At 39.9% G+C, this 25,875-nt stretch overlaps 2 protein-coding genes, 2 long non-coding RNA genes and 2 pseudogenes across 4 annotated transcripts; 2 read left to right on the top strand and 4 right to left on the bottom strand.

Moving 5' to 3' along the window:
- The first annotated feature begins 2,617 nt into the window (after positions 1-2,617).
- Positions 2,618-5,348, top strand: LOC115741994 (annotated as a pseudogene).
- Positions 5,349-9,099: 3,751 nt separating this feature from the next.
- LOC115741995 lies at positions 9,100-11,520 on the top strand (annotated as a pseudogene).
- A 1,275-nt stretch (positions 11,521-12,795) lies between these two features.
- Positions 12,796-15,250, bottom strand: LOC115742040. The gene is made up of 8 exons (XR_004015519.2): positions 15,207-15,250; positions 14,885-14,940; positions 14,679-14,769; positions 14,376-14,598; positions 14,221-14,292; positions 14,037-14,130; positions 13,872-13,934; positions 12,796-13,321 (listed from the first exon to the last, which is right to left on the bottom strand). It is a non-coding gene; the product is annotated as an uncharacterized LOC115742040 (long non-coding RNA).
- A 1,147-nt stretch (positions 15,251-16,397) lies between these two features.
- LOC115741996 lies at positions 16,398-20,049 on the bottom strand. Its single transcript, XM_030676060.2, has 8 exons — positions 19,986-20,049; positions 19,476-19,554; positions 18,526-18,871; positions 18,232-18,432; positions 18,047-18,145; positions 17,880-17,952; positions 16,793-16,920; positions 16,398-16,700 (listed from the first exon to the last, which is right to left on the bottom strand). The coding sequence occupies exons 1-8, from the start codon at positions 20,047-20,049 to the stop codon at positions 16,398-16,400; spliced, it is 1,293 nt and encodes a 430-aa protein (XP_030531920.2).
- A 1,703-nt stretch (positions 20,050-21,752) lies between these two features.
- LOC125312680 lies at positions 21,753-22,343 on the bottom strand. Its single transcript, XR_007196768.1, has 2 exons — positions 22,188-22,343; positions 21,753-22,055 (listed from the first exon to the last, which is right to left on the bottom strand). It is a non-coding gene; the product is annotated as an uncharacterized LOC125312680 (long non-coding RNA).
- Positions 22,344-23,078: 735 nt separating this feature from the next.
- LOC115741997 (AMP deaminase-like) lies at positions 23,079-24,809 on the bottom strand. The gene is made up of 4 exons (XM_030676061.2): positions 24,677-24,809; positions 23,493-23,546; positions 23,306-23,416; positions 23,079-23,204 (listed from the first exon to the last, which is right to left on the bottom strand). Exons 1-4 carry the CDS (start codon positions 24,767-24,769, stop codon positions 23,079-23,081), a joined length of 384 nt encoding a protein of 127 aa, XP_030531921.1. The 5' UTR covers positions 24,770-24,809.
- Positions 24,810-25,875: the final 1,066 nt, after the last annotated feature.

The raw sequence follows: 25,875 nt of genomic DNA, 5'->3' as shown, positions 1-25,875 counted from the left end.
ATGCCGCCCGCTTCATTGGGTGCCAACGTGTCGACGGTGAACTCTTCGTCAAAGTCTATGTTGGTTTTAGCAAGGACTAACTAAGGCAAATTAGCATAAACCACTTCATCTTCTAATGGATGTGCCGGTCAGGTTGCGCTTTGAGCCGTTAAAGCTTTAAGGCTGTAAGAATTAAAGCACAACAGCCCTAGTTTCAGCTTGTTCTCCTGGCTACAAATGATTTTTGTGTTGATGAAAGGACTCTTTGATAAGTGGAGATCATCAGCAATGGAGCCAGCATCAATGCGGTAGCCCCCAAAAAAAAGATATTATGAAGCCTACCTTCTCCCCATATTGAGCCATTTGTTTAGTTAAATCAAATGATGTTTAAGGTACCAACTAGAGTAAAATGATTTCATATGTAATTAATGAGGTTAATGATATTTAGTATTCAATTTGATGAATAAATCCAGCTCTGATCTAGTTTGTTTCTCCCTTCATTTTAATGCATATTAAGCATATTAAGGGGAAGGGTATCTCAGACAACAGCTCGAAAAAAAAAAAAAAAAAAGGAATAAAGAACCCCCTCAAGCAATTCAGTTATTTTCTAGGCTTGGAAGTTGCTTCGGGTTGCTATATTATTTGTCTTTTTAAAGAGAAATATGCAATCTCATTGGTTAAGGAGCTAGCAATCGTCCGAGTAGAAGTAAAAGATTCCCATACTTGAATTATTGATCTTCTTTCTCGAGCAAGACTTACTAGTGACACGATTGCTAAAACTCATATTGAGATAAATGATACATTTAATAACAAATATAAGCCTCATCTTTCGAATCAATCACTCTATCAACAACGACTTGGCAGTCTAGATTATCTTACTATTACTAGTCCCGAAATCTCCTATAATGTTTACATTGTCACTTAGTAGTACACGATTGCACCTTGCATGACTCGCTTTGTTGTAGTTCTTCGACATCTTTGCTATGTGAGGGGTACTATGTTTTATTAGATTCTCAATTTTTTGCTTACTCTACCTTAGAGTTGCTAGATTATTCCAATACTAATTAGGGAGATGATCATTTAGATGGTTGCTCCAATACAAGCGTACCTCACTTATCCCATGTCACAGCGGAAAACAAACTTTGGTCCCTCGATCTAGTACTAAAGCTGAATATTATGCTCTTGCTAATATGATAATAGGATCATTGTACACGCAAACTAGAAAACATGGGAATCTATCACATTGATGGGATGGCCATTTATTGCGACAATCAAAATTCTATTCAAATAAATCATAATATTATGCTCCGTGAGTGCACTGACCATATTGAAATTAGATTGCCTTTACATATAATATCATGTGCTTCATGCCACTACTCCTCTCATATCCAATTCTTGATTGATCACACTTGTTGTTTACCAAAGCCTTGTGTTTTTTTGGATATATTCTCAAAACTCTAATTGACTTCTTCTATATGCCCTTCATGTTAATCGAGTTCGCGTATCGTAATTTGATTTTGTAATTGGCTCAAGTCGTATCATTGAAAATTGCTCTACTGTAATAAAACTTATGAACGTCAAATTCGCCCCTTTGAATTCGACGGGGCCCACAAACAAAACTAGGTGCTTCCTCAACACGACGGGCCATCTGATTGGGCCGGCGTCCACAAAAATGAGCCTCAACCGTTCAAAGCTTCACTCACGCTCTCAAGAGTCAATGGTCAAAGGCTCTGCCTGATTTGAGTGCTATCCTTTTCATATTTTACCAATTAAGTACATCTCATTAATTTAGTTTTGAAACTGCTAACACGAATGCTGCCGTCCTACGTGATTTAGCCGATGTTGGCGTGAATAATTTTTTTTCTCCTTTTTATTTTTCTTTCTTTCTTTTTCTTTTTTTTTTTCCTTCTAAGCCCAACTCGCCTAGTGGCAACCTGGGCAAGGGATGCGACCCTCATCCACTGCCAAGTGAGAGCTTCGTGACCCTTGCTTGTGATTGGCGAGGATCGGCCTATGACCTTTGCCGAACTTCGTAGGAAAAGAAATAAATAAAAAGGAAAATACATAAAAATAAAGAAAATACAAAAATTTTAAAAAAATTATAAGAATTTGTCCGTGTCACGCCGGCTATCCTATGTGACACTACTGAAGCCTACATCATTGATATCTGGCCAAAATTGGCTGGACATATTAAATAGAAATATGGTGAAAATGTTTATAACTAAATTGATCAAATTAAATGGTTTAAAACTTAATTAACACAAATGCAATGGGTTTACAATTTTTTTTTTTATAATTTTTACCTTTTTGATAAGTTATCAGCTTTGTTATTTTAAGTAAATCGATCGTGCTCACCATTAATTATAGAGAAACGAGGCAATACTAATATCGGTGGTAACAACAATTGAATATTTATTTCCATTTTGCCGACTAATGCCGCGCATAAGACACATATCAATAAATGAATTAATCGCCGTATAATCGTTGGCAAAAGAGAGGGCAGGGCTTGCTGATCCAACGAGCGTGACGAGACCCCGGTCAGCGCCCCGGGGAAGAGTGGGGGAGGGGGGGCGGCGGAGCAGGAGAGACGAGGCCTGTCACCAAAGCGGACAATCGCAGACGTTCATCACCATTCTCGATGGACAGGCATGAACCCCGAACACCCCCCCCCCCGCCCGTTTTCTGCTCTCCACTTCCTCTGCGGCATCGATGGGGAAGCAACCGCGAGGCGGCAAGAAGGCGGACATCGTCGGCAAAGGCAAGGGTCACGCCAGTCCAGATCGCCTTCATTGTCGACCTCTAGCTCCTCCACAACGGCTACAAGCAGAGCCGGTCCGCGTTCGGCGCCGAGGCCTCCTCTCTCCTCGCCAATTTCCCCGTCCGCGAGGTGCTCCCCTCCTTCGCCTCAATCTCTTTCGGGCTCCTCATTTCACGTACCGTGGCGCTTACGTTCTCTCGTCGTTCATGACGTCTTCGGCCCGGGGCACGCGCAAGCACTATTACATCTGAGGATCGCTGTGTGAATTTTTCTTTTTTCTTTCTCTTTGTTTATGGTGTTGTTTTGTTGGTTGAAGTAGGCGCCGAAGGGGTTGCTGATTTTGGATGCGATGCTGAACGTGTACATAAGCTTGAAGGAGCAGAAGGTGACGGTGGACCAGGAGAGGGTCCAGTTGGAGCAGGAACGTTGGAGGATCCAGACGCTGTTGCAGGGTATGCAGGACTCTATGAACGCTTACAATGCTGGCACTGGTCCGCCCATCCGGGCCATTCAAGCTCCTCCCGTTGCCAGTTTGGGGGGTTGCTCATCCTCCGTCTAGTCTAACCCGAGTAGCGGATCGCCTACAGGTACAAAAGCCAAGCCCTCTTTAGGTTCAATACTCTCCTCTGCCTAACAGGAGGGTAATTGACGCCGCAGGATCTTATTTAGCAAATTTTGCTGGCATTCTCGTGGGTTGATTTTGCTGAATGTAGAATGACAAATCTGAATTGTGCGATGGTGAAAACAGGGACTATACTTCGAAATGCCTAGGAGGTTGCAGTTTCTCTTCTGTATGGCTACTAATTGGTTTCAAAGCATAGCAAGATTCGCCTACTTAGAATGTCATAATGATATAACAAATAAGAAAACGAGGGAAATTATTGCGTCGACTGTCTTTTGAGGAAGTAATCATAATTTTCTGTGCTGCTTTTATATATGAAAGCGATTGGGAATCACCACTATGTTAAAGTGGATGATAGGAGACTTTTTGATATTGATAGTACTGATCTGATTCTAATGGATTATGAAACAACAGTTTACTACGACGCGGGGGATAATTTTGTGGGGTATACAATTGGATAGTTGCTCTGATCGAAATTTGATAAAACCAATGAATCCTGTATGGCACGTAACTGTTTGTGCAACAAAATGGTTTCCATTACAATGATTCTTTCAGGAAATAAACCAAAGCTGCAAAATTGCTTGTTTTCCTTTAATTGCCGGTTTAGTTTTCTTCTAAGTCGATGTGGAGCCATCATATGACAAACCAAGAGATGAATCACTGGTTCAGAGGGGAACTAACGTTAATGTCCTTTTAATGTTTTGTTGTGGTCAGGTTGTCCTACATACAATACGCCCTGCACCGTGCCACCATCCATGTCCTCCAAGGTTGGTTCAAATCCGGGAAGTCCTCTCTGCATTTAGGAGGTCAACCATCTTCAGGCAAAAGGAAGGGTCCACACGGTTCCATGGAAGCTACTTCATTGGCAAAGAAAACTCGCACTCTTTCATCCTCAAGCAGGTTGCCTGAGGATGAAAGATGGTTGACTGACAAATGTAGGTGCTTCTAAGAAAGTATGCTGCTTACAATCAATCTCAATGTTGTTCTCACTACAAGTATTTCGCAGCTGCAGGTTAGTGCAGAGCTTAAGCCAGAAAAGTGTGATCAGTGGTTCAATGGTTCAAGGGTCTAGTATCGTTAAGAGGTTGTTCAATCAGCTCTGCCGTGTACTCCAAATAAATCATCTGTTCCGAAAACGCCTCCACAAGGGATTTCTTCTCCAACTGGAAAATGCACATCCTCAGTCGAAGTGTCTTCAAAGGGGGCTGCAGTAACAATACTACACCTCAAGAGGCTACCCCAACTCGCTGCACTGTGGTTTCCTATGAAAGAGTTACAGTGAGCCCTTATAAGCAAGGTGGCCTTTACATGATCAAGAGGAGCCACTGTGTTTCTTCTTCCTCACCAGCCAAGGCAGATTTGAAGAGACTTCATAGAAGGGAACATGTCAAGGGAAGATTGGACTTTGATAATCCTGATGTGCCAACAAGCTTGGGCAAAGAGCAGGCTGACAATCCTTCAACTTCTAAATCTCAAAGTGACATCGACATTTTTGACACAGATTTTCCAAACTTAGAAGCATTTGGAGTCTCGTTTTCTGAAATTTTTAGTTGATTTTGATTTTGACTAGGGAGGGATGAATGTTTCTAGGCTGCCAACTACGGATGCTTCTCCAGTCTCAGAGTATGTTATTGCTTGGATCTTGTATTTCAGCTTCTTCCCATTTTTGTCTAAGAAGTTGTCTACGCCTTCAGTTTTTAGGGTCTGTGGTTGAGTATATAGCAATGTATGATCGGTGTTATGGTCCACAGGTCTTCGCCTGAATCAAGGGATAACAACTTGGGGGCTCACCAGTGTCTGTCAAAGTCTCCAGGAACAGTTACAGGAATTCTTCCGGAAAATGAAATGAATCTCGCTGGTATGGACTAGTCAATCTTTTCCTTGGTTGCATATGATTCCAACAATGCAAGTGAAAAAGATTCAAGAGTGAATTTGTGTCTCAGGCCTAAATGGAGCAATGGAATCTGTGACAAGGCATACGGAGCCCAGGCGATAACTTCTCTCCAGTTATGATGTTGCATCATTTCCCCCCTCAAGTGCTGCCAATAGAATTATTGATTTTTTAAAGTTGAAATTCCAGCAGAGGGTCTGAGAACTTGGACCAGGAGAATTATGCATCAGAGAATCGATTTCCTAAGGAAACTTCACTTGAAGCAGATACGTCGCAATGACAACACTAACAGCAAATTGATCTGATCTGAATCTACTCAGACGAGCCAGTCTAGCCTTGTTTGTTCTGTCTAATGTTAGAGCACTAACTTGATTTGGTGCATACATACTAAATCCCTGATTGTTTATTTTGCATCCACATCTCAATGGAATGGCGATACAGTATGCTTTGTGTGCAGTTGTTAGAGTACTTCAAACTCTTCTTTAACCATGCATTACCCTTTTCAGCCAATCTCCACGGCTGCTTGTACATTTTTTTCGCTGATTGGTTCTCTTCTAAGTTCATCGTGGAAGTGTGATTCTCTTCTCCATAGGATGTGATATATTACTGGCCGTGATAGATTGATAAGAATAACTTTGAATGCCAAAACCAGTGATTTTACTTGCACTGTGTTGCATGAAAGCGTCTGCATCAGTTGACAACAGCTTAATATTCCCACTGGTGCTAGAATGCTTTTACTACTTAGTTCGATCGGCTAAGTCTGATAATAGTTTGGGACAAAAAGCAGCAGTCTCGGAAAATCTCAACACTAGCCCCATATGTGGGCAATAAAGATTTCTGAACCCGTTTCCACATAAACATAATCGACATCTGTGTAGGCATTCGACTCTAAGAAAAGCAACCAGAAGCGCGGAATGAAGGTCAATTTTCCAAGGCTATGCAGAGATTACACGTGAAAAACACTCGAAAGTTATCGAGTGTACTACCTCTGGTGCAAACCAGATAGGGGCAAGGTAACATCCACACGTAGCAGTCTCCCTGTTGTGAGCTCCCCTTTTGGTATCATCTTTTCTTCAAGGAAGCAATGGACTTGCTTCTCCAGGAGGTGAGAGGGGTCTGATTCACTATCTTCTCTGGTCAATGCAGATTCAATTTCAAACTTGTTCTGCATCCAGCAGAAATTCCATTCGTGTTTTCTGCAATTCTACCACTTTTCGTACTGCACTATTTGAGTAATCTACAATTCTACATGACGAAGTATGAAAATCTCGACCAAAAAAAAAAAAAAATTTAGGCAGAAGTACAGGAGTGTCATGACCAAGTACGAATTCCGGCAAAAAATAATTATTTAAGTGTCAAATTTAGTCAAACAGTACACGTGACATTTTTTTATTAATATTTTAATATTAAGTGTCAATTTTTTTGAAAAAATCAACCTACTTGGCATTCACGTGAATTGTTCAACCAAAATATATTTAAATTTTTTTTAAAATTAAAATAAAGCAGAAAAATAGCCCAAAATTAAAAAAAAAAAGAGGAACCAAGCTGAGTTTGCAGTGATGAAGGCTGTGAGTCATCGTCGCCACCGCCGTCCCCACGATCACCGGCAATATGAGGGGTGGAAGATGGCCGAGGGGGGTCGTTGAGCTGCGGCGACCTCCAACGAGGCCTCGCCCGGCGACGGCTTGGCGATGCTTGGCGGTGGCTTGGCGAGGCCCGCCGTGCCCCACCACAACGAGGCTAGATGTCACCCGGATCTAGCCGAGGTCGGCCCCATGTGGGTTTGCGAGGTCGGCCACGATTGGGCCTTGTCGACCCTGGCGAGGCCTCCGTGGGGGGTCGTTGAGGGGCTTATAGTTTATTTATTTATTTATTTAATTTTTTAACTTTTGGCCTTTTTTTTTTTAATTGTTGAGTTGGAAGCTCCAGTAGCCATGCGAACGACACGTAGGACTTTTGGCGAAGCTTACCGGAGTTGGTACTGAAATAAATATTTTTCAAAAAAGTTGACACTTAAGTGATTCAAAAAAAAAATATTGACACCGAATGAGTATCATACACAAATATTAGCACTTATACTCTATTTCTGCCAAGAAAAGGTACAAAGATATTCCTGTTTTTCAATGCGGTGATTATCTCGATGATATGCATAATCAATATTTAAAAAGTTAGATTTTTTATTTCTAATCAAGCACGCTTAGCAAAATGCATGGAGAAAACCCATGTAGCAAAACAATCTTTTCTCTTTTTCTTTTGGGTTAATACCATGAAATACCTCGTATATGGAATTTGGATCGCCTAACATTGTGATTTCCGTGACATGCATGACATTACTCAAATCGGGCCGTCCAAATGAAAATGGACGGCTTGATTTGAGCCACGTCTTGTGTTAAAAGTGAGGGAAAAAATGTGGGTAGGAATTTTTTTGGAGTTTGAAAAATTTTGAATTCCAAACGTTGCTCAAATCAGGTCATCCATTTTCATTTGGACGACTTGATTTGAGTAATGTCACCCATGTCACGGAAATCCCAATATTAGGTGATCCCTGTCCATTTTCATTTGGACGACTTGATTTGAACAATGTCACGCATGTCACAGAAATTTCAACAGTAGGTGATCCAAATCCTCGTATAGGTACATATTTGATAAATTTTACCCCATCTAATTTGATGACTACAAAAAAATTTTAGACTATTACATCTTTGACAAATTTACCAAAAACTAATTTTTTGACTACAAAAAAGTCCTAAACTGATAAACATGTGATAAATTTACCCATCGTTAGTTTTTGTTAAATTAGATTAATAGCATGAAAAATCCCAACCTCATATACTTGTGACAAATGAAGAGTAAAATTCCAAATCGATATATCCTCCAACTGCTACATGTCATCTAATTCAGCAAATTGATCGTAAAAATTTAACAAACCCCCCCTCCTCCTGCCTTCCTCATACCCACACCTACGATCTGTCGCCATCTTCTCCATTTTCTGAAGATTCTGAGGTACGACTCTTCCCCATTTCCCCTCTCCCCTCTCGATTTCTTATGATTTTCTTTTTTTAAAGAAGAAACCACCTACGGAGGGAGAAGAGAAACAGAATGACCTTCGAAGGGAGAGCAGAAACAGTGACCAAGGTCTCAAAGTCGGACTTTCATATTAATTTTTGGATTATTCCTTTTGAATTTCATGCGGCGTTTGCATTAATTCTGCCTGGGAAAAATGTGTATGCCCAGCAGCACGCCATATCTCTGTTTTTCATTTGAGATTCAATTCATTTGCAGTAATTGGAGGTGGTAGTTAATCCATTCTTGCCTTTTCTATTTATTTAAATTATATGTTGTGTTATGTTGGAGACTATTGTTATATATGTGTGTCACGGGTCTGGAGATTGTGATCGACCTTGCAGGGCTTCCTATCTAGAGAGGGCTTTGGGAGGAAGTTGTGTTTGTATTTCTTATGGGTGATCAAATGAGAAGGAGGACACCCTTTTATATAGTAGGAGACCTTCCAACCATAGATCTAACTCTCATCTAACGGTCTAGATCGCATTTCCCATTTTCCCAATTACCAATATTAAGTACGAAGATTCAGAACAACGTACAATTATTGACTCACCCATCCCTGGAAATCTTCTAGAAACCCTAGTAGAAAACCTTAGACAAACTCTAGGAGATCAAGACACAACAAGTCTTGGGGCATCTCTTGGCCATCTGTATGACCGGTTGGGGCACAAAAACCTCGGCCTGTGTCACGTGTCTATTTGAACCTATAGCAAGTTCAATTTATGCACTCCTTTTCACTTCTATTTAGTATCTGGTGAGAGCCGACAAAGGTTTGTGGCTTTAGTTATGGCCATGGAAATTACTCAAATTTTGTTATCTGCTCAATCAGCTGATGCGAGAGTTAGAACTGAGGCAGAGACCAGTCTTAGGCAGTTCCAAGAGCAGAACTTGCCTGTTTTTCTTCTATCATTGTCGTTTGAGCTGTCAAACAATGAGAAGCCTACTGAGTCCCGTCGGTTGGCTGGTATCATTCTTAAGAACTCTTTGGATGCCAAGGATGCTACCAGGAAGAGCATTCTTGTCCAGCAATGGGTGGGGATTGAGGTCGCAATTAAATCTCAGATAAAATAATTGCTTTTAAGGACTCTTGTTTCATCTGCACAAGAGGCATGGCACACTTCTTCCCAAGTAATTGCTAAAATTACCTCTATTGAGAAACTGGAAAAGCGGTGGCCAGAGTTAATAGCAACATTGCTTAACAACATGACTCAGCGCGATCAGCCTTCGTCACTTAATTAAGCAGGCAATGTTAGAGACTCTTGGATATGTTTGTGAAGAGATATCTGATGAAGATCTGGTGCAAGATGAAGTGAACACTGTTCTCACTGCTGTTGTTCAAGGTATGAACCTTGCTGAGCACAGTCCTGAAGTTTGCCTTGCTGCAACAAGGGCATTGTATAATGCTTTAGGCTTCGCTCAGTCTAACTTTGAAAATGAGATGGAACGGAACTACATAGGTGGCATGTGAAACTGCTCTGTCTAAGGAGGTGGAAATTAGGAAGGCAGCTTTTGAATGTCTTGTTTCTGTCGCCTTGACATACTACGAGGTGCTCGAACCTTATATGCAGACTTTATTTGAACTCACATCAAACGCTGTGAAAGGAGATGTTGAGGAAGTTGCGCTTCAAGCTGTCAAGTTTTGGAGTTCTATTTGCGATGAAGAAATAGAGCTTCAAGAATTTGAGAGTTCTCAAAGTGCGGATTCTGGGTCTCCTCATTCACGTTTCAATGAGAAAGCTCTGCCTGCTTTAGTTCCCATGCTGCTGGAGACTTTGCTAAAGCAGGAAGAAGATCAGGATCAGGATGATAGCGTTTGGAATATATCTATGGCTGGCGGAACTATGTCTAGGTCTTGTTTCTTGAACTGTAGGAGATCCTATTGTTCCTCTTGCGATCCCTTTTGTGGAGGATGATATAAGGAAGCCGGATTGGCAAAGTCGCAAAGCTGCCACGTATGGTCTTGGTTCAATCCTTGATGGGCCAACATTTGAGAAGATCTCTCCTTTGGTTAATGCCTATTTCGATTTTCTCCTTAATCTGATGAAGGATGAGAACAATCATGTCCGCAATACAACGGTGTGGACACTCTCACGCATTTTTGGGTTTTTGCCTAGTCCAGCCAATGGATTTTCAGTACTCTCTCCTGGAAACCTCCCAAGGGTTGTTGAAGAATTTTTGGATAGCATATAGGATGTGCCCGATGTTGCACAGAAGGTTTGTGGGGCAATTTATTACCTTGCCCAGGGGTTTGAAGATGCTGGAGCAAGTGCTTCACTTCTCTCGCCGTACCTTACGGACATCATGACCCGTCTTGTTGCAACTGCTGATCGCGCGGGTAGTGGTGACTCCAAGCTCTTGTCATCTGCATATGAAACAGTCAATGAGGTAGTTAGGTGCGCCAATATTGCCGAAGCATCTCAAATTATAGCGCAGCTCCTTCCTGCCATCATGAATAAGTTGGCACAGACATGTGATCTCCAAACCACGTCATTAGACGATGGGGTAAAGCAAAGTGATCTGCAGGCTTCTCTCCGCGGTGTTCTTCAAATCATTATTCAGAAACTGAGTAGCACTGATGAAACAAAACTGCAGTATGACGATCAGATTATGTTGCTATTCCTTCGGGTTTTTGCCTGCCACAGCACAACAGTGCGTGAAGAAGCTATGCTTGCTATTCGTGCGCTTGCTTATGCTACAGGTGCAGACTTTCTGAAATATATGCAGGAGTTATGCAAGCATTTGGAGATGGGATTGCAGAACTTTGAGGAATATCAGGTCTGTGCAATTACCGTGGGTGTTACTGGTGATATTTGCCGTGCCTTGAATGACAAGGTGCTTCCATTTTGTGATGGGATTATGGAGCTCCTTCTCAATGATCTCCGGAGTGAAGTACTGCACCGGTCTCTCAAGCCTCCCATTCTCTCTTGCTTCGGCGATATTGCTCTTGTAATAGGACGTCGCTTTGAGAAATATGTCTGCCATGCACTGCCACTGCCAATGATGCAAGGAGCTGCGGAAATTTGTGCCCAGATGGAAATGGATGATGAAGAGTTGCTGGAATACGGTTATCAGCTCAAGTGTAGCATTTTCGAAGCTTATTCTGGAATTCTCCAGGGCCTCAAGGATTCGAAGTCTGAGGTGATGTTGCCATACGCGTCACATCTCATGCAATTCATTGATTTGGTCTTCAAGGACAGGCAAAGGTAATTATTTATTGATCTACGACTCGGGCTCGTAACCCCTAAACCGCACTACCCTACTGGGGAATTTCTGGGCTTGGGGAAGACGATGGACTGAGCTGACAAAAAAAGAAGAAGAAGAGAGAGTAAAAAAGAAATAAGAGAAGAGAATCAGAGAAGAAAATTTGAATGGGTGCGGGTAGATTCAGGTTTCATGTTGGTCCAATGAAAATGGGCTGAATATAATCAGAGGGAAAAGGAGATTGGGGTTTAGTGTAGACTTTACAGAATGTGGGCCCAACAAGAGCACACTTGACTTGGGCTTAATTTGCTTTAATTCGGACCAGGCCTAACGGCCCAGCCCGAGTCCCCATTACCCACGAATAAAATTTAAAAAAAATCTAAGGTATGAAAAATCTAAAATTAAAAAAAAAATTTCGAAAATTGGATGTGCAAACTCTAATCAGGTGCATGGGGGAAAAAAGAAGAACATTTTTTTAAAAACTAATTAAAAAATTGGAAAAAAATAGAAAAATTGAAAAGTGGTTAGAAACTATGACTTTGATTAGGTTGTCAGATTTTTCAGTACTAGTTGTAGCTTAGCTTTATTTTGTTAGCATATGGAACTCACTCATCCTATTTGACTCCATCAAAAGAAATATTTCATGTATTATTACATTGTAAGATTTAAAAGAAATATTCAATTAGATCAGTCAAACGTGTGGATTAGATTGGATCGAAGATGCATCGAATCAAATTGATCCGTTTAATCCATTTTAACCTATTTTCATGCAACTTTAACTAAGCGATCTATATCTGACCTAACACATATTGCTTAAATATTTTCATATTTAATCAAGTCCATGAAAACTTATTTCTCATATAAATTGCTAAAAAAAAAATTATTGCTAAAGCACAAAAAAAAAATTGATTTCTTTTTTTGGTTCCTTTAAAAAAATTATAAAAAAATCAGAAAATTAAAAAAATGATTTGTTTATTTAAGCTTGTTTAGGTAATCCTTTTTATGACACACTTAAGCTTATTTTAAAACTTAAAGCAAACCATTTATGACCTGCATCATTGTATACAGATTAAACAAGTGTTCTAGACTCATTTTGCCGTCCCTATATTCAATATACATAAGATCTCAAAGCACTGTCTATGTTTCCAACAATTTTTCTGGTGTTAAATGGGTCATCATTTGACGGCCAGGACTCTGCACGACGGACCTTGATTTGCAAAAGTGAATATCCTCTGTTCGCTAATCCATCAGACAAGACAAAGCCCAAAGATTTTCTAGTGCTTCAGCCTGGAAGCGAAAAGATCATCCACGCTCCAGCAAGTGTTGCTTGAATGATTATGCCAATGAAGGTCGATTTGTTATCGGCAAGACGTTCACTGACCAACATTTTCTTGCATAACATAATTCATATTCACCTATCTAGTAGTGAAAAATCAGGGCAATGACGTTATTTTATCAACTATCGTACCAAGGAGAAAGCACAGCCCACGACTATTGATTGCTTTACAGGAAAGAAGATTCGCAAATTCAGGAGGAACAGCAGCATCTACCCTTTGGCACCTGTTGGATGGCAAGCTCCACTTTCACAGCAGAAGCCGTTTGGGCACTCATTTTGGACATCAATTAGTGGCCACCCATGTATTTAAATAAGATAGGCGCCAGTGGGATTGGTGCATAGTGAAGTAATAATGTGTTTGGCTAATATGTGCCGCCATTTTCGACTTTCCATCACCTTGACAAACTCATTGGCTAGTGGAGCAAAATCTTCTGCTCCGCTCTGCAGTTCTGCAGTCCTCTGGCTGATTCTCTGATAGAACCAAAACAAACACCAAACTAATCTCGTCAGAAGACAAAAAAGGTTCACCAACCCAAGCAATATGCATCAAGGAAATTAATCAAACAGCCACAAGAAACATACCATTATGGATGCACATCCAACACTAAAGCAACGAATAATGCTATATTTAACACTAGCCAAGCCTGCACCATTTCATTTAGAATTTGAGTTATGCTCGCTTTGTGAGCAATCATTTACATATTATCAAGATATATATTTCATCTCTGGCAACAACACTGGCGATGAACATGCAGATTACTAGTAGGCAATAAATGCGCTGAGCGCTTGTCTTGATAAAGAGCACGACAAGCAGTTTCCAGACTTCTGGAGCAAGCTTCCTTGCGTGCCTTTGTGTATTTGATAAAAGACTCCCGCAGTCACCTTAATCATGTTCAACTTGATGTTATGTTTTCATCTTAAATCAAGTAAATTTATTTTACTATAACTTTCACCCATATATAAATGACTAGTGTCTTTGCGAATCCGGTGACATCTATGGAAACTCATAAGGTTGCACTACCTCCAGTTTTGCCTGCCTTTCAAGAAGCTTGTTTCTTGCTTGTTCAGCCACTGCTGCGGGATCCTGAAATCATTTGCCATAAAGTTTATCACCAGTTCACTAAGACAACTGTAAACAATGCGTGTGCATGGAAGAGAGAGAGAGTCTGGCATTCATTTTGCTTACCCTTTTCCGATATTTAGCAATTATTTCTTCAGGTGTCCGAGTCTAGGTTCCGTGACATCTGCTGCGCCTTCGAATAACTTCTCCCTTTCGGTTCCTTTTACAGAAGAAAATGGTGATCTAATCTATCACGTCATAAGACTCAAATATGTCGTAATGTAATTCATGTAGTGAAATGGAAAATTACTGTTGTCTCTATTTTGGGGTTTACAGACTGAATTAGACGTAGTTGGTGCAAGATCATCAATGTCAATGTCATCTGTGCAAACAAGAACCCAGAACTTAGTAGATAGCCAAAGGTGAAAGAAAGAACCAGGATGCGGTTGCAGAGATGAGGCTAACCTATGCTAAGCTCCACTTCCTGATCATTTGTGCTAGAAGATGCATCCACAATGTCCTGATTATTTCCAAGTGTTGGTAACTGGTCTGCAAATGGAGATTTTGAGAATACATCCCCTAAATGAGTAACACCAGATTTTGAAGTCGCAGCATGTTTCCCATTGTTTGCTGCTTCTCGCATTTTAATTCCTTTGACAATGCCCCTCAGGATTCCTGGTGCAGAAGCCTGGATTTAAAAGAATTATGTAAACATACAAGTCCTGGAGATTGTTGACTAGGATGACAAAGAAAAGAAAATAGCATAACCTGTTTTTTCTTCTGACTAGAGAAAGTGAGTGCAGCATCTGCAGCAGCTGCAAGAACCTGATCATGGAGACAAGGCAGAGCTCCCAAGGCCCTACAAATTGACATAATAATATTTGATAAATTCAAACTTTTACAACAATAAAATAAAAAATCTAATTACTAAAATTTGTGGTATACAAACTGGATTTAATAGAAGCATAGAATACCCGAGATCATCTTCACCATCTTCAAGAGAGATGAGAGCCAATTCACACCCATTTGCCTATGGCAGATGATAACAACGAGTGAATCCTCAAACAAACCACCACATGCAGATGGCAAACGAAAGTTGACGAAATATGCTTTTAAAGAAGATCAACTTGAATGATGTCTATCATACATCCTAGCTGGAAAATCATGATGGAACAGATACCGTTGCACCAGTTTTCACTCCTTCCATTGAATATGACGGGAAACCAATTGATAGATGAGTACATCCTAGAACTTCTTCCTAGTGATTAGGTTCCTCGTCTATCATTTATGCAATACCAGGGCAATCCACTAACCATCAGAAGCCATCATCTTGTCCATGTTTGCCTGGAAATTCCACCTTAGAATTGCCAATAAAGAGCTTGCTTTCACCAAAGCTAAATCAGGCAAAGATCTGTCAAATTGACAATCAGAATAGTGAGGAGTGATCTATCGCTGAGTGAAGAGAGAACATATCCCAGAAAGAAAAACCAAGCCACAAAGCCAGAACCAAGGGAAAATTAGGTTGTTTTGTCCAGTTCTGGAATATGATTGTAAGACCGAAGTTCACAATTACCTGATTTTATCCCGTCTGGTACAGAACGACCAGCCCACTAACTTTCCCATCTTTCCTTAAAGTTGAAGTCCAACAGCAAGGCTTTGCACGTTTCACTTTACGACTAGCTTTATGATTTCCCTATGTGAGTTAAACAATTAGATGGCTTGAAAACATAAGAATGACAAATGACTGGAGTAAAGAAATAGAAAGAGACCTGAATCACAGATTTTGTGGGTAGAGGCGCAAGGAATCTTCATAGCGCAGCAGTAAAAATGAATCCAGCAATCTCCCTGCTGAACACGCATCTTTTGCAGATTTAAGGTGTGCAGCCTCATGTAAATCTTTTGCAACTTTGCCTTCAGTAGTAGCATCTTTCCTGGACGAAGTACCCTTAGCTGACTGCTCTGAACAGACTGGAATGTTTTTTTTTTTTTTATAACCGAGGTGTCCGCGCAGCCGGCGAGCTTGCGCTCAAACCAGCTGTGAAACACGACTAGTCCTGGGGGGCAACTGCAAGACCCCACCACCACAGTGCCCAAGTAAGACATTGGCACCACGAAGTTTTGAACCTAGGACCTCTCGTGAAAAGAACTAAGCGCAAACCAGCGCGGCCACCAGCGGGTGGGTACAAACTGGAATGTTTTTTTTTTTTTTTTGGTGACCCAGGGAACCCCCGCACGGCCGGCAGCCGGGGGTAAACCCTGGGGGCAACACATGCTAGCCACCACACACGTGCCACCGGTTAAGTCACCTTGCAACGCCCTGGGATTCGAACACTCGACCTTTTGCAAGAGGAAGAGTGCGCGAACCAGCGGCACCACCCAGGTAGGTGGTTACAGACTGGAATGTTGTCATCTGAAGAAAACTAAAATTCTGTCTTCAGCACATCATATTGAACTAAATGTTTTTTGCATCTCGCTAACCAAAAATTTTCACTTGCCTATAGCATACATGGCAATTGGAGTAGATTTCTTTTTCAAGAGCAGGGGACAAGAACTGATTCGGTTTCCCATACCACCATCTATAATAAGAATCTTTGCATCCTTGGTCAATACAAATGCACTCTCATCTCTAGGATTGGCCGACATATTCACTTCCGCAATCTTTTGGCTTTTCAGTGTACTATCAATGTTACCGCATGATCTCCAATAAATGGAAATAACAGGTGACAGAGAACCACATGAACAGTCTGAGCAAAACAAAACTGATAGTGGACCCATGTCAAGCACTGCAACCTGAAATAGAAACATAAATCAGCTTTCTCAAGAAAGAAAATCAAGCAAAAAAGGAAGAGTATACTTGAACAACCAATCAGTATGATCCCCCCTTGGCCAGACTGAAATCCGACAGTGAGTTTGCTTGCATGATTCACAAACTGTAATACTTGAACAGGAGAGTTGAAAAGAGAAAAAATAGCTTTGCATTGGCATGCCTCTTCTAAAAGCAAAGGGTGCACTGGCAAGTTTGAACAGTATGTTAGAAAAAAGAGGTCCAGAAAATCCTACATTATCACACAAGGAAATGGTCCAGCAGATACAAGGAACTCTAGCAGGAAAAATGCCATAAAAAGACATTCTCAGAATGTAAAGTAGCCCAGAAAAATCCAGTCAATTCACTAGCCAATATAAAGTCATCTGACTACAACAATTTATCTTCAGCTCATTTGAACGACTATGCCTATCATACTGCCAAGCAATACAAGCCATTACTGAAACAAGAAATTCCACCTAGGTTGCAGACAAGCCCTTTTTGTCTGATCTCGAAGAGGTTGCTACTTACGCATTCCAATCGCAATGCAACACTAGCCTAAATCAGTGCAAATGGTTGCACTGATTTAGAAGGTCATGTCTCAACAAGCCCTTTTTGTCTGATCTCGAAGAGGTTGCTATTTACGCATTTCCAATCGCAATGCAACACTAGTCTAAATCAGTGCAAATGGTTGCACTGATTTAGAAGGTCATGTCAAATCCTACCAATTTCCTGCAAGCAGCATCAGTATCTTGAAGATAAATCTACATGAAAGAGCATATTGGGATCGCAGCGTCACTCTAGAAACTCAGGTTCGAATTCCTACACCTACTCCCGCAAGCTATGGCTCACATTTTCGATTCTCTATCCAAGGAAAATCAATTTGCACCCATTCTTCCCAGGATAAATTATATCATCGCAGTGTCAAGCAAGATTTTAAGGGTCATCATTAAACAATGGCTGACATCCAAAGGATAAACATCGTGTATCCTGCAAGTAAATAAAGCAGACTTCCATTTTTGGAACTAAGCATTGTCCATGTTTTCATTTGAATTTCTGCTAGTTACATATCACTCCGAAGATAACCACTGTGCATGTGTTGTTTGTAAATGGAAACTGTTTTTCTCACTAATGGTGTTTGTAATAAATCTCGATTTCGAAATCACCTTTGTGTCTAGAGTCTGTTATGAAGTGAAAGTTTTTGTCAGTTGTCCTGCTCTTGAGATTATATATGAGCACCTGCACAAGCAAAAAATGGGGTGAAGCTTTATGCATTCAAAAAAATCTAATACAGAAGAACAGAAGAATTTTCAGGAAAAGATGTTCTTCTGACGAAGCCACTTTCGTTGCCAACAGCCAAATTCAGTGTGAAAACACACAAGTCTAAAGATGAAACTGATGCAGTTAAACCAGCGACTTGAATACCTTGCACCTGGCAATTCAAAGCTTAAATTTGAAAGATGCGTATTTGCAGTAACTTTAGAGTAAGATTATGGAAGATAAGAATAGGAAATTAACCTGTCCTTCCAATGTAAAAATAAAAGACAAGACAGGGTGGGTCGCATCCCACATCCTCACAGATCTGTCTTGATATCCAGCTATATAGACTTTGCCAACTACACTCTCTTCAGTATTTGATAATTGACAGGGCACACCTCCAGTCAAGGGCCAATCTGATTTACCATGTACGGAAATTACTGGTTTGGCCACTGTACTTATCTGCATAAATTGAGCATGGACATATAATAGTGTCGAAGAACATTTAGTTGTGCAATTAAGTGAGCTAGGGTACGAGACATGCAGGAATGCAACCTTTGAGAGGTCCTTTGACGAGCATTCTGGTAACTTATAAAGCCTTGCCGAAGTCAGCAATGGATTTCTTGCTGGTATTACTGTAGGAAACTCTAAACCAGAAACAGATGGTTTTCTCTCATGTTGAGACATCAAGTTAGAAAGGTAGGAGTCATCGAAAAAATGCAGTTGCCCAGGACAGGTCAATAAAAGAAGATCAGCACTAAGATTACCCCCTGCTCCAACACTTGGTAACAAAATCATATCCGCAAAAGAGCCAGCTAAGGCGAGATCAACACGCCCAATACATCTCAGAGTTTCTGCCCCCGATGACCATTCAAGATTTAAAACCTGAAGCAAGCAGTACCTGAAATTGTAAGAGCATAATCAAAGGTGACAAGATTTAAAGGGTTCATAAAAGCAGCTGCATTGATTAATCACCTGAGTAACGCTCATCTAAGTAATATGATAATCATAGCTGGTGAGAAATAGGACAAACCAAACATACAAATTGTGATAACATCGTCAGTTGCCATCGAGGCAAATGTTTTGTGGTGTATTTCGTCTGTCAAAATCCATCACATAATGACTCAATAAAGCTAAAATGATGAGGTCTTGACCATGCAAACATCAGGACATGAAAATTCACACAAGGACAAATAAGAACTTAGATTCTTTTGGTTTGTGGACATGACTGCCAAAAGTAACCTGTGACTCACGTCAAAGGACATAGGAGGAAGAATGAGAATATGTAATACAATATAGGATCAAGTAAATTAGTATATTTGAAGCTCTTGAATGAGCTGTAGGTAGAGTTTTGTGGAAAAGATATTCTACTGCATACTAATTGGAAATCCAACAAATATGGCTTGAGAAAAATATGGTCTGTCCTGTTGGGATAGCAGCACGTTATTCATAAGTGATATAATAAATGAAGAGAGATGTAGATGACTAAAATTCATTGATCTTACCTATCCCCGGATAGACATGGTTGGTGGAGAACTGCAACAGTCGGATGATAATCATCTGGAAATGAAATTTCTAAAACTTCTGCAAAGAAAACAAAGGAACTAAATCACTGTCTGAGCATAAACCATATTATTATGAAAATTCTATGAATGAAAGGAAGTTCAAAACACATGTGCTCTTTGAATATGCTCAACTGTACTCTTTGAATATGCTCCAAACTCGTAGAGATCTAACACAAAGTTGCACAACAATATCAATCTATTAATATTGTCTACAGCTTTCCTGACAGCTTAAGCTTTTACCAGAACTGCTAATTCAAATGGTGTCAAAGCTTAGGGTCAAGGATTCGAATCTTGGCACTCCTTTTTATTGTCATTATGTCCGTCACTCCTGTTCATCATCCAGCTGTACTCCGAGTGATTATGTCCACATCTTATATTTCATATGTAATGTCTGGTTACTACAGTAAACTTGTAAATAACAACCTAAGTGATTTAGCACAAGGGGCATACCACTTTGAAACCTTATTTGAGAAATTTTCAATTTGTTGCAGAAGAACGAGAGCGCACAACTCATTATAAACCTAAGATTCAACCTATTCATAGTCCTTTATAAGGCAACTTGTGGAAGTATTTCTGAAGGTGCCTACAAAAGGAATTGGAAACTGGTTGTCAACATGTGATGCTCCATAAGATGTAAAACAGACTAAAGATACATGACATGAGCACCACAAAATATTCTTCTGACTGTACATGTATTAAAGCCAGGAATGTGTTTCCTAAGAGTAATTTCTAATTGAAAGAAAGTCATAACCACATGCATGTGATAAAAAAACATTATTCAAAATCTTAATTGTAGCAGCCTCCCAAAAGAATTGTTCCCAGGTGGGTCAAAGGCAATGGCATGAGAATTAGGCCATCAGCAGACACTGCTAATCATCATCAGCTTGGTGATGAGTTTACTTAAGACACCATTTAACAGTGTCATCAGTGACATATGTGTGGATACTATTAACATATAGATACATTTTTTATGGATACGGATCCATTAGATTTATTTGATTCTTGCTCGCTGGTGTGGCATTAGAGCATTGAGAGGACCTTTCACTGGTATGAGAAGAAACGGAAGGGACGCACCTCTAATGTAGCAGTTATCATGCCCACGGTAAACCGTTCAGATTTTTCCTCTTTTTTTATCAATGAACAGATCTCTTTACTTGTATGACCTAGATGTCTCGTCCTTTTCAAAATAAGTGATTCGATGGATGGGATTTGGTATGATACTTCTGAAACCAGTAAGATTGATATTCAAATATTACTTCTTAGAACATACATATTTGACCACATAAGCAGGACCATCAGTGCAGCAGTTGACTAGACATCTAGGGGTAAAGCACTGTCTCGGTCTGTGCCTTACCCTGCTCTTGTACATGGATGGAAATACCCGAGTCTAGCTCAGAGGCTGGTCCCCAAGAGCTCTCTTACTTGCTAACTGACTAGCTCCCACTTTGCTTCCAAAATCTTTACTCTCTTGAAAAGGGCTAGTCCTTCCTATCAGTTTCAGGCCTCATACATCAAGGTTTCTTCTTTGATGCCTGCAGAAGAAAGAGCAGGGTTTGACATTGTACCTGTCTTTATTTCTGCTGATCCTGAGAGAGATACTGTCGAGCAGGTCCTTGAATACGTCAAAGGTATTGCATCAGCGCTGGAATATTTCTTTCCCTTCAGATAATTTTATTAACCTAGTTATGTTGAAGAGCATAATAATTTAATTCCATGGCATGGTACCTCTGTTGCAGAGTTCCATCCAACTTTGATTGGCTTGACCGGTACCCCAGATGAGATAAAAAAAGTTACTTGTGCATATCGAGTCTACTATATGAAAAAAGTTACTCTTGACGAGAGCTTTTGAACTTTGAAGTACACCAGTACATACGAATCATACCAACTACAAAGCAGAATACGAGAATCATATCCTCCAAACTTCATAAAGCAAGAAGAAAAATGAAAGATCTCATATTTGTTAGGATTGGACGCACAATCACAACGAAGTCGAAGCTAAAAGCAAGAAAGAAAAATCGACATACAAGATTTATCCCGATTCACCCTCAAATTAGAGCTACATCAAATGGGAGAATTTGATCCTCTGTGGTGATACTCACTACTAGTACAATGCAAATGGGAGAATTTCAAGCAACTTGAAGATGCCCATCCATGACAAATTGAGAGAGAGAGAGAGAGAGAGAGAGAGAGAGAGAGAGGGAGGGGGAAGGACCGCAATTATGCCCAAAATCATCAAGCATCAGTTTTGCATCTCGCCGTTTATGTCAGCATCTTACATGACAACTTGAGGGGGCAAAATTTGGCCTGTGTAATATAGAAAATTGCAATAATCCTATCCCAAGAATGACAGAAACTCTAGTCTGTGATCTTTCCCAGGTTGGCCATCCTTTCCATTGGCAGACTCCAAACTATATATGAGATGGCACGTGCAACACATGACGCTCGATATCCTCATGAACAAGGCCCAGCCGCAGATTTTGGTTAATTTCTATTGGTTTATCGTTAAAGCAAGCAAAACTTCTGCAGAAAATCAGGCTATTAATGGTAGAGGAATGGAATGCTCATTTACTGCAAATAAAAGGAAATATAATTACAAGGATGAGCAAATCGCGTGATATCACAATCTATCATGATACGACCACTTATACGCACCAGATCCTGTGCCAGTTATTCATGCAAGACATACATCATATCCCTTCCAATCACTTAATGTCAAGTTCTTCGGGGGTCATCGCCTCGCCTATATAACCTTGCTGCATCTCCTCTCTCCAGATCTGCAAAGTAATCAATCGCATGAACTTCCACTTACTTCCATCTTAATCTACTCTGATCAAGTACCAAATAGATGCATGTAGCAAAATTTAAGGGCGATGCGGCTCTTTTGATATCAGAAATAAGAAAAAAGTAGTTGTTCATGGTTCCTGACTGGATTCAGAATTAGCATGACCAGTTAACCTTCGGCTTAGTCATTGAACAGAAAAGTTATAGTGAACAACTAAAATAAAGAATGACCTCATCATGCTGAGATCAAATTTGACCCATCTGAATCAGATGCAACTTACAATCATGTGTCACATTTTCCATCATTAAAAACAACGTACATCCCATGCTGCAGAACACCTAGTCAACTGAGAATATAACGGATAATAACTTGGAAATCGTAAATGCCCCTAAAAAGAATGACCCTGGTGATTAAAGAAGTAATAGAGACACTCCTCCAATTTTTGTAGGACAGAATCAATACAGACTACTCTAAACCTGCTTCCAGTTAGTTTAACATTACTAAAATTGACAAATCTGCATTTGCACGTACCTTAAAGCAAGCGAGAAACCTGACTGCAGAACAGAATTGCGAGCAATTTCACACAGATCACATGAACTCAATTTCCAAACCTGCAAAAAAAAAAAAAAAAAAAAAAGTATGATTTCAACACTCACAAGCCCAATTATCTTCACATGATCATGAAGATAAAAAAGAGGGTATGTAAAAGGTCAAGAGAACTCACTGATGCAGATATGCCGTACTCTTCAGCCAAAGGTTCTTTAGTGAAGTGGATTGTCCGTTGAAAGAGACACATTTAAACCCCTCAGGAAAAATAGTTGAAAAGGATTCCTGTGATAGTCTAGAAATAAAGAACTGTTGCTCAGAGGAGACATGGCCAGACCGATCTGAAGAAATACCAGTGAAAATCACCCACAAATTTAGTATTGGCGGATGATGGCAATAAATAAACAGTATTGGCAGATGAATTCAACTGTATGCTACTCACTCGTGCAAGATAATACAGATACTGGAGTACGGGAGACTTTCTCAAATTGATCCCATGTGCAATGTTGTGAGAAGTGAGAAATGTTGCAGCAAGGTGATCAATGTCACCAGCCTGTAAATATTATAGCATAAGTAAGGTACGTAGAAGATGTGTTAGGAAAGAGTCAGAATGGAGCTTCCATGAGTACCTCCCCGGAATGTGGACGAAATCTTATAGTTGTCATTCCCTTCAACTCCCGAAGCTGGAAAAAAGGTGTAGCTGGTCAGCACTTGAGACCAAAAATCAACAAACTTTCAATCTTTAAAAATTTTCGACCAAAAAAGAATCTTTAGAATTTGCCTACTCAAGAGGAAAAATCTAAAGAAACAAGAGCTCAACGAAGAGAGTACCACAGAAAAGTCAGAGTCTAGATAATGATGATAGTGTCGAATATCTAAATTCGATCCTATCAACGATGCGAGAAAGTAATGGAAATTCGCACAACACAAGAATTTCCGTGGTTCGGCAGCGGAGATGTTCCGCCTACCTACGTCCACGGGGAGATGAGATTTGTTTCACTAATAACGTAGAAAAGTGTACAATCGCTCTTTCTCACACCCTCTCTATATAATAGAGACCCGTTTCGCCCTAAATATACATAGCGAAACCCTACATGGCACAAATTACAAAATTGCCCACATAGCCTAAAATATTTAATTTTCCCATAGAAATCCTTCTATAACTGAACATAAAATGCCTCCGGCAGCTAATGAGCTGGACCCCCGTGCTGTCCGGTCGCAGGGGGCCTTTCGGAACCGCCTCATAATCTCTTGGATAACAGAATACAAGACATCAAGATAGCTATCAAAGCTTATATTACCAGCTCTAATATTTGAATGTACACTGTGGAAAGAACTCCTAAGAGACATAAGTCCGTAACAACTGAAAAAATAAAAAGGGGTTATTCTACAAATAATAAGTGAGTCACCACCAATGGCGCTGTGGTGCACAGCCATACTATTAAAAGCTTGTGGTAAAAACAGGTTTCGTTCAAGTGCCCGAAAATAATATTCCAAAGTCTTAAACGAGGAAAGTATGTTGAAATCTTCTTCTTAGTTCATGAACCAACTATCATTTTGCAGGGTAAGCTTTAGATGACCATCTAGAAGAAATGCATCAAAATCTCTTCAGATAAGTCCCTAATGAGCTCCTAATGAACATTTCACACTTATTTTTTTTGCAACTAACCCTGTGAATCACGCTCTAGCAAAAAATTGCGGTTGTTTTTGCTATTATTTTCTCTCATCAAAGTAAGAGAAATGAGCACATAAGGAAAATAGAGAACCAGAGTTCCCCTAAGAATGTTTTCTTAAAAGGAAAAGGTATACACACCTTGTTCAAGGTGTAGAGATTTGCGTAACAATAGTAAGCATAGTACGAAAATGCTGGAATGAATACTCTAGGCCATTGAGCAGGTGTGGGCATATGTGTTGTGGGGCACCTTTCAGGCTTGCTTTCATCGTCCACCAAATCCAAACCAACAACATGAAAGGGATAAGTTCAGTGAGTGCCTAAAGGAGTACCAGGATAACTCGAGGAAATTCAGGTAACTTCCATACCAAATTCAGCGAAACACATACATCTACTGTTCCTGTTTACGGAAAACATGTAGCTGTGGGTGTGTGTGGATCAATTGTGACATCAAAGAGGGGTATGAAAATATTGTCAAGGATGTTCTGAAAAGATGTCACGATTTCCATTTCTTTGTACACGTTGTGCAGCCGTGGAAGCTGGAAATGAAGACTAGAATTGAAGATAAGCCCGTTAACGTCAACAAAAAAAGAAGCTCAAAGGCCCGCACAACTTCCTATAACCATGTAAAGCAACAGTACTTCTAAGAAATCGAGTTGAATTAGATTTTAATAAAAGTCAAAGCTGTTTTCAAATCCAAAATATTTTTATGGTTCAAGCTGCAATTTTCAAAAATTAAGACATCTTTGAGTCCTGACCCGAATTGATTTCAAAAGTATTTACAGTTCTTCCATTGTGACGATTTCAAGTTAAGGTAATTTATGTTTTGAACTAAGTTGTTTCTGAAAGTTTAAAGTACTTTATATTTCCGAGCTTAACTGCTTTTGACATTTAAAATTCTTTATGAGTCAAGTGTTTTAATGACTGAGATATTTTCAAGGTAGGATTTTCCCTTTGAAAGGTTGGAACAGTTCTTAAAATGCGAAAAGTTATCGAACTAAGCATTTTTAAAAATTCAAAAATTGTCAAAAGTTGGAAACATTTTAGTTTTGAATTAAATTGCTTGCACAATTGGTAGTTTGCAAACTAAATTATTTTGTACTTTACGAACAAAATGATTTTCGAAAGTAGAGTTGGATCGTTTCAAATGTCCGAAATGGCTTTAAGGTTTGAAATTAAATTGAGTAAAAGAAGCATTGCAAGAATTTTAAAAAGTTATATTGATAATTTGCGATCTGCTGATTGGATGGAAATGTTATTACGAATAATGACCGTGGAGGAAGTTACAAAAGTTCTAAATAGTCGTAAGTACGATAACAATGATTGAGACAAAAGTAAAG

Source organism: Rhodamnia argentea, chromosome 10 (genome assembly GCF_020921035.1).
Source record: "Rhodamnia argentea isolate NSW1041297 chromosome 10, ASM2092103v1, whole genome shotgun sequence".
Lineage (NCBI taxonomy): Eukaryota > Viridiplantae > Streptophyta > Magnoliopsida > Myrtales > Myrtaceae > Rhodamnia > Rhodamnia argentea.
Note: the sequence above shows the minus strand (reverse complement) of the source record. Positions and strands in the feature narration are given on the sequence as shown.

What these genes read in the sequence shown, in the direction of transcription:
- LOC115741996 (XM_030676060.2), bottom strand. Translation starts at nt 20,049, where the DNA reads ATGAGTTGTGCGCTCTCGTTCTTCTGCAACAAATTGAAAATTTCTCAA. An exon ending in CGTCAAAGGACCTCTCAAAG is followed by an intron (nt 18,433 to 18,525) that starts GTTGCATTCCTG and finishes CAATTTATGCAG; the next exon opens with ATAAGTACAGTGGCCAAACC. An exon ending in TTTTTACATTGGAAGGACAG is followed by an intron (nt 18,146 to 18,231) that starts GTTAATTTCCTA and finishes TTGAATTGCCAG; the next exon opens with GTGCAAGGTATTCAAGTCGC.
- LOC115741997 (XM_030676061.2), bottom strand. Translation starts at nt 24,769, where the DNA reads ATGCCCACACCTGCTCAATGGCCTAGAGTATTCATTCCAGCATTTTCG. An exon ending in ATCTCTACACCTTGAACAAG is followed by an intron (nt 23,547 to 24,676) that starts GTGTGTATACCT and finishes CCTTTTTTCCAG; the next exon opens with CTTCGGGAGTTGAAGGGAAT. An exon ending in TTCGTCCACATTCCGGGGAG is followed by an intron (nt 23,417 to 23,492) that starts GTACTCATGGAA and finishes TAATATTTACAG; the next exon opens with GCTGGTGACATTGATCACCT.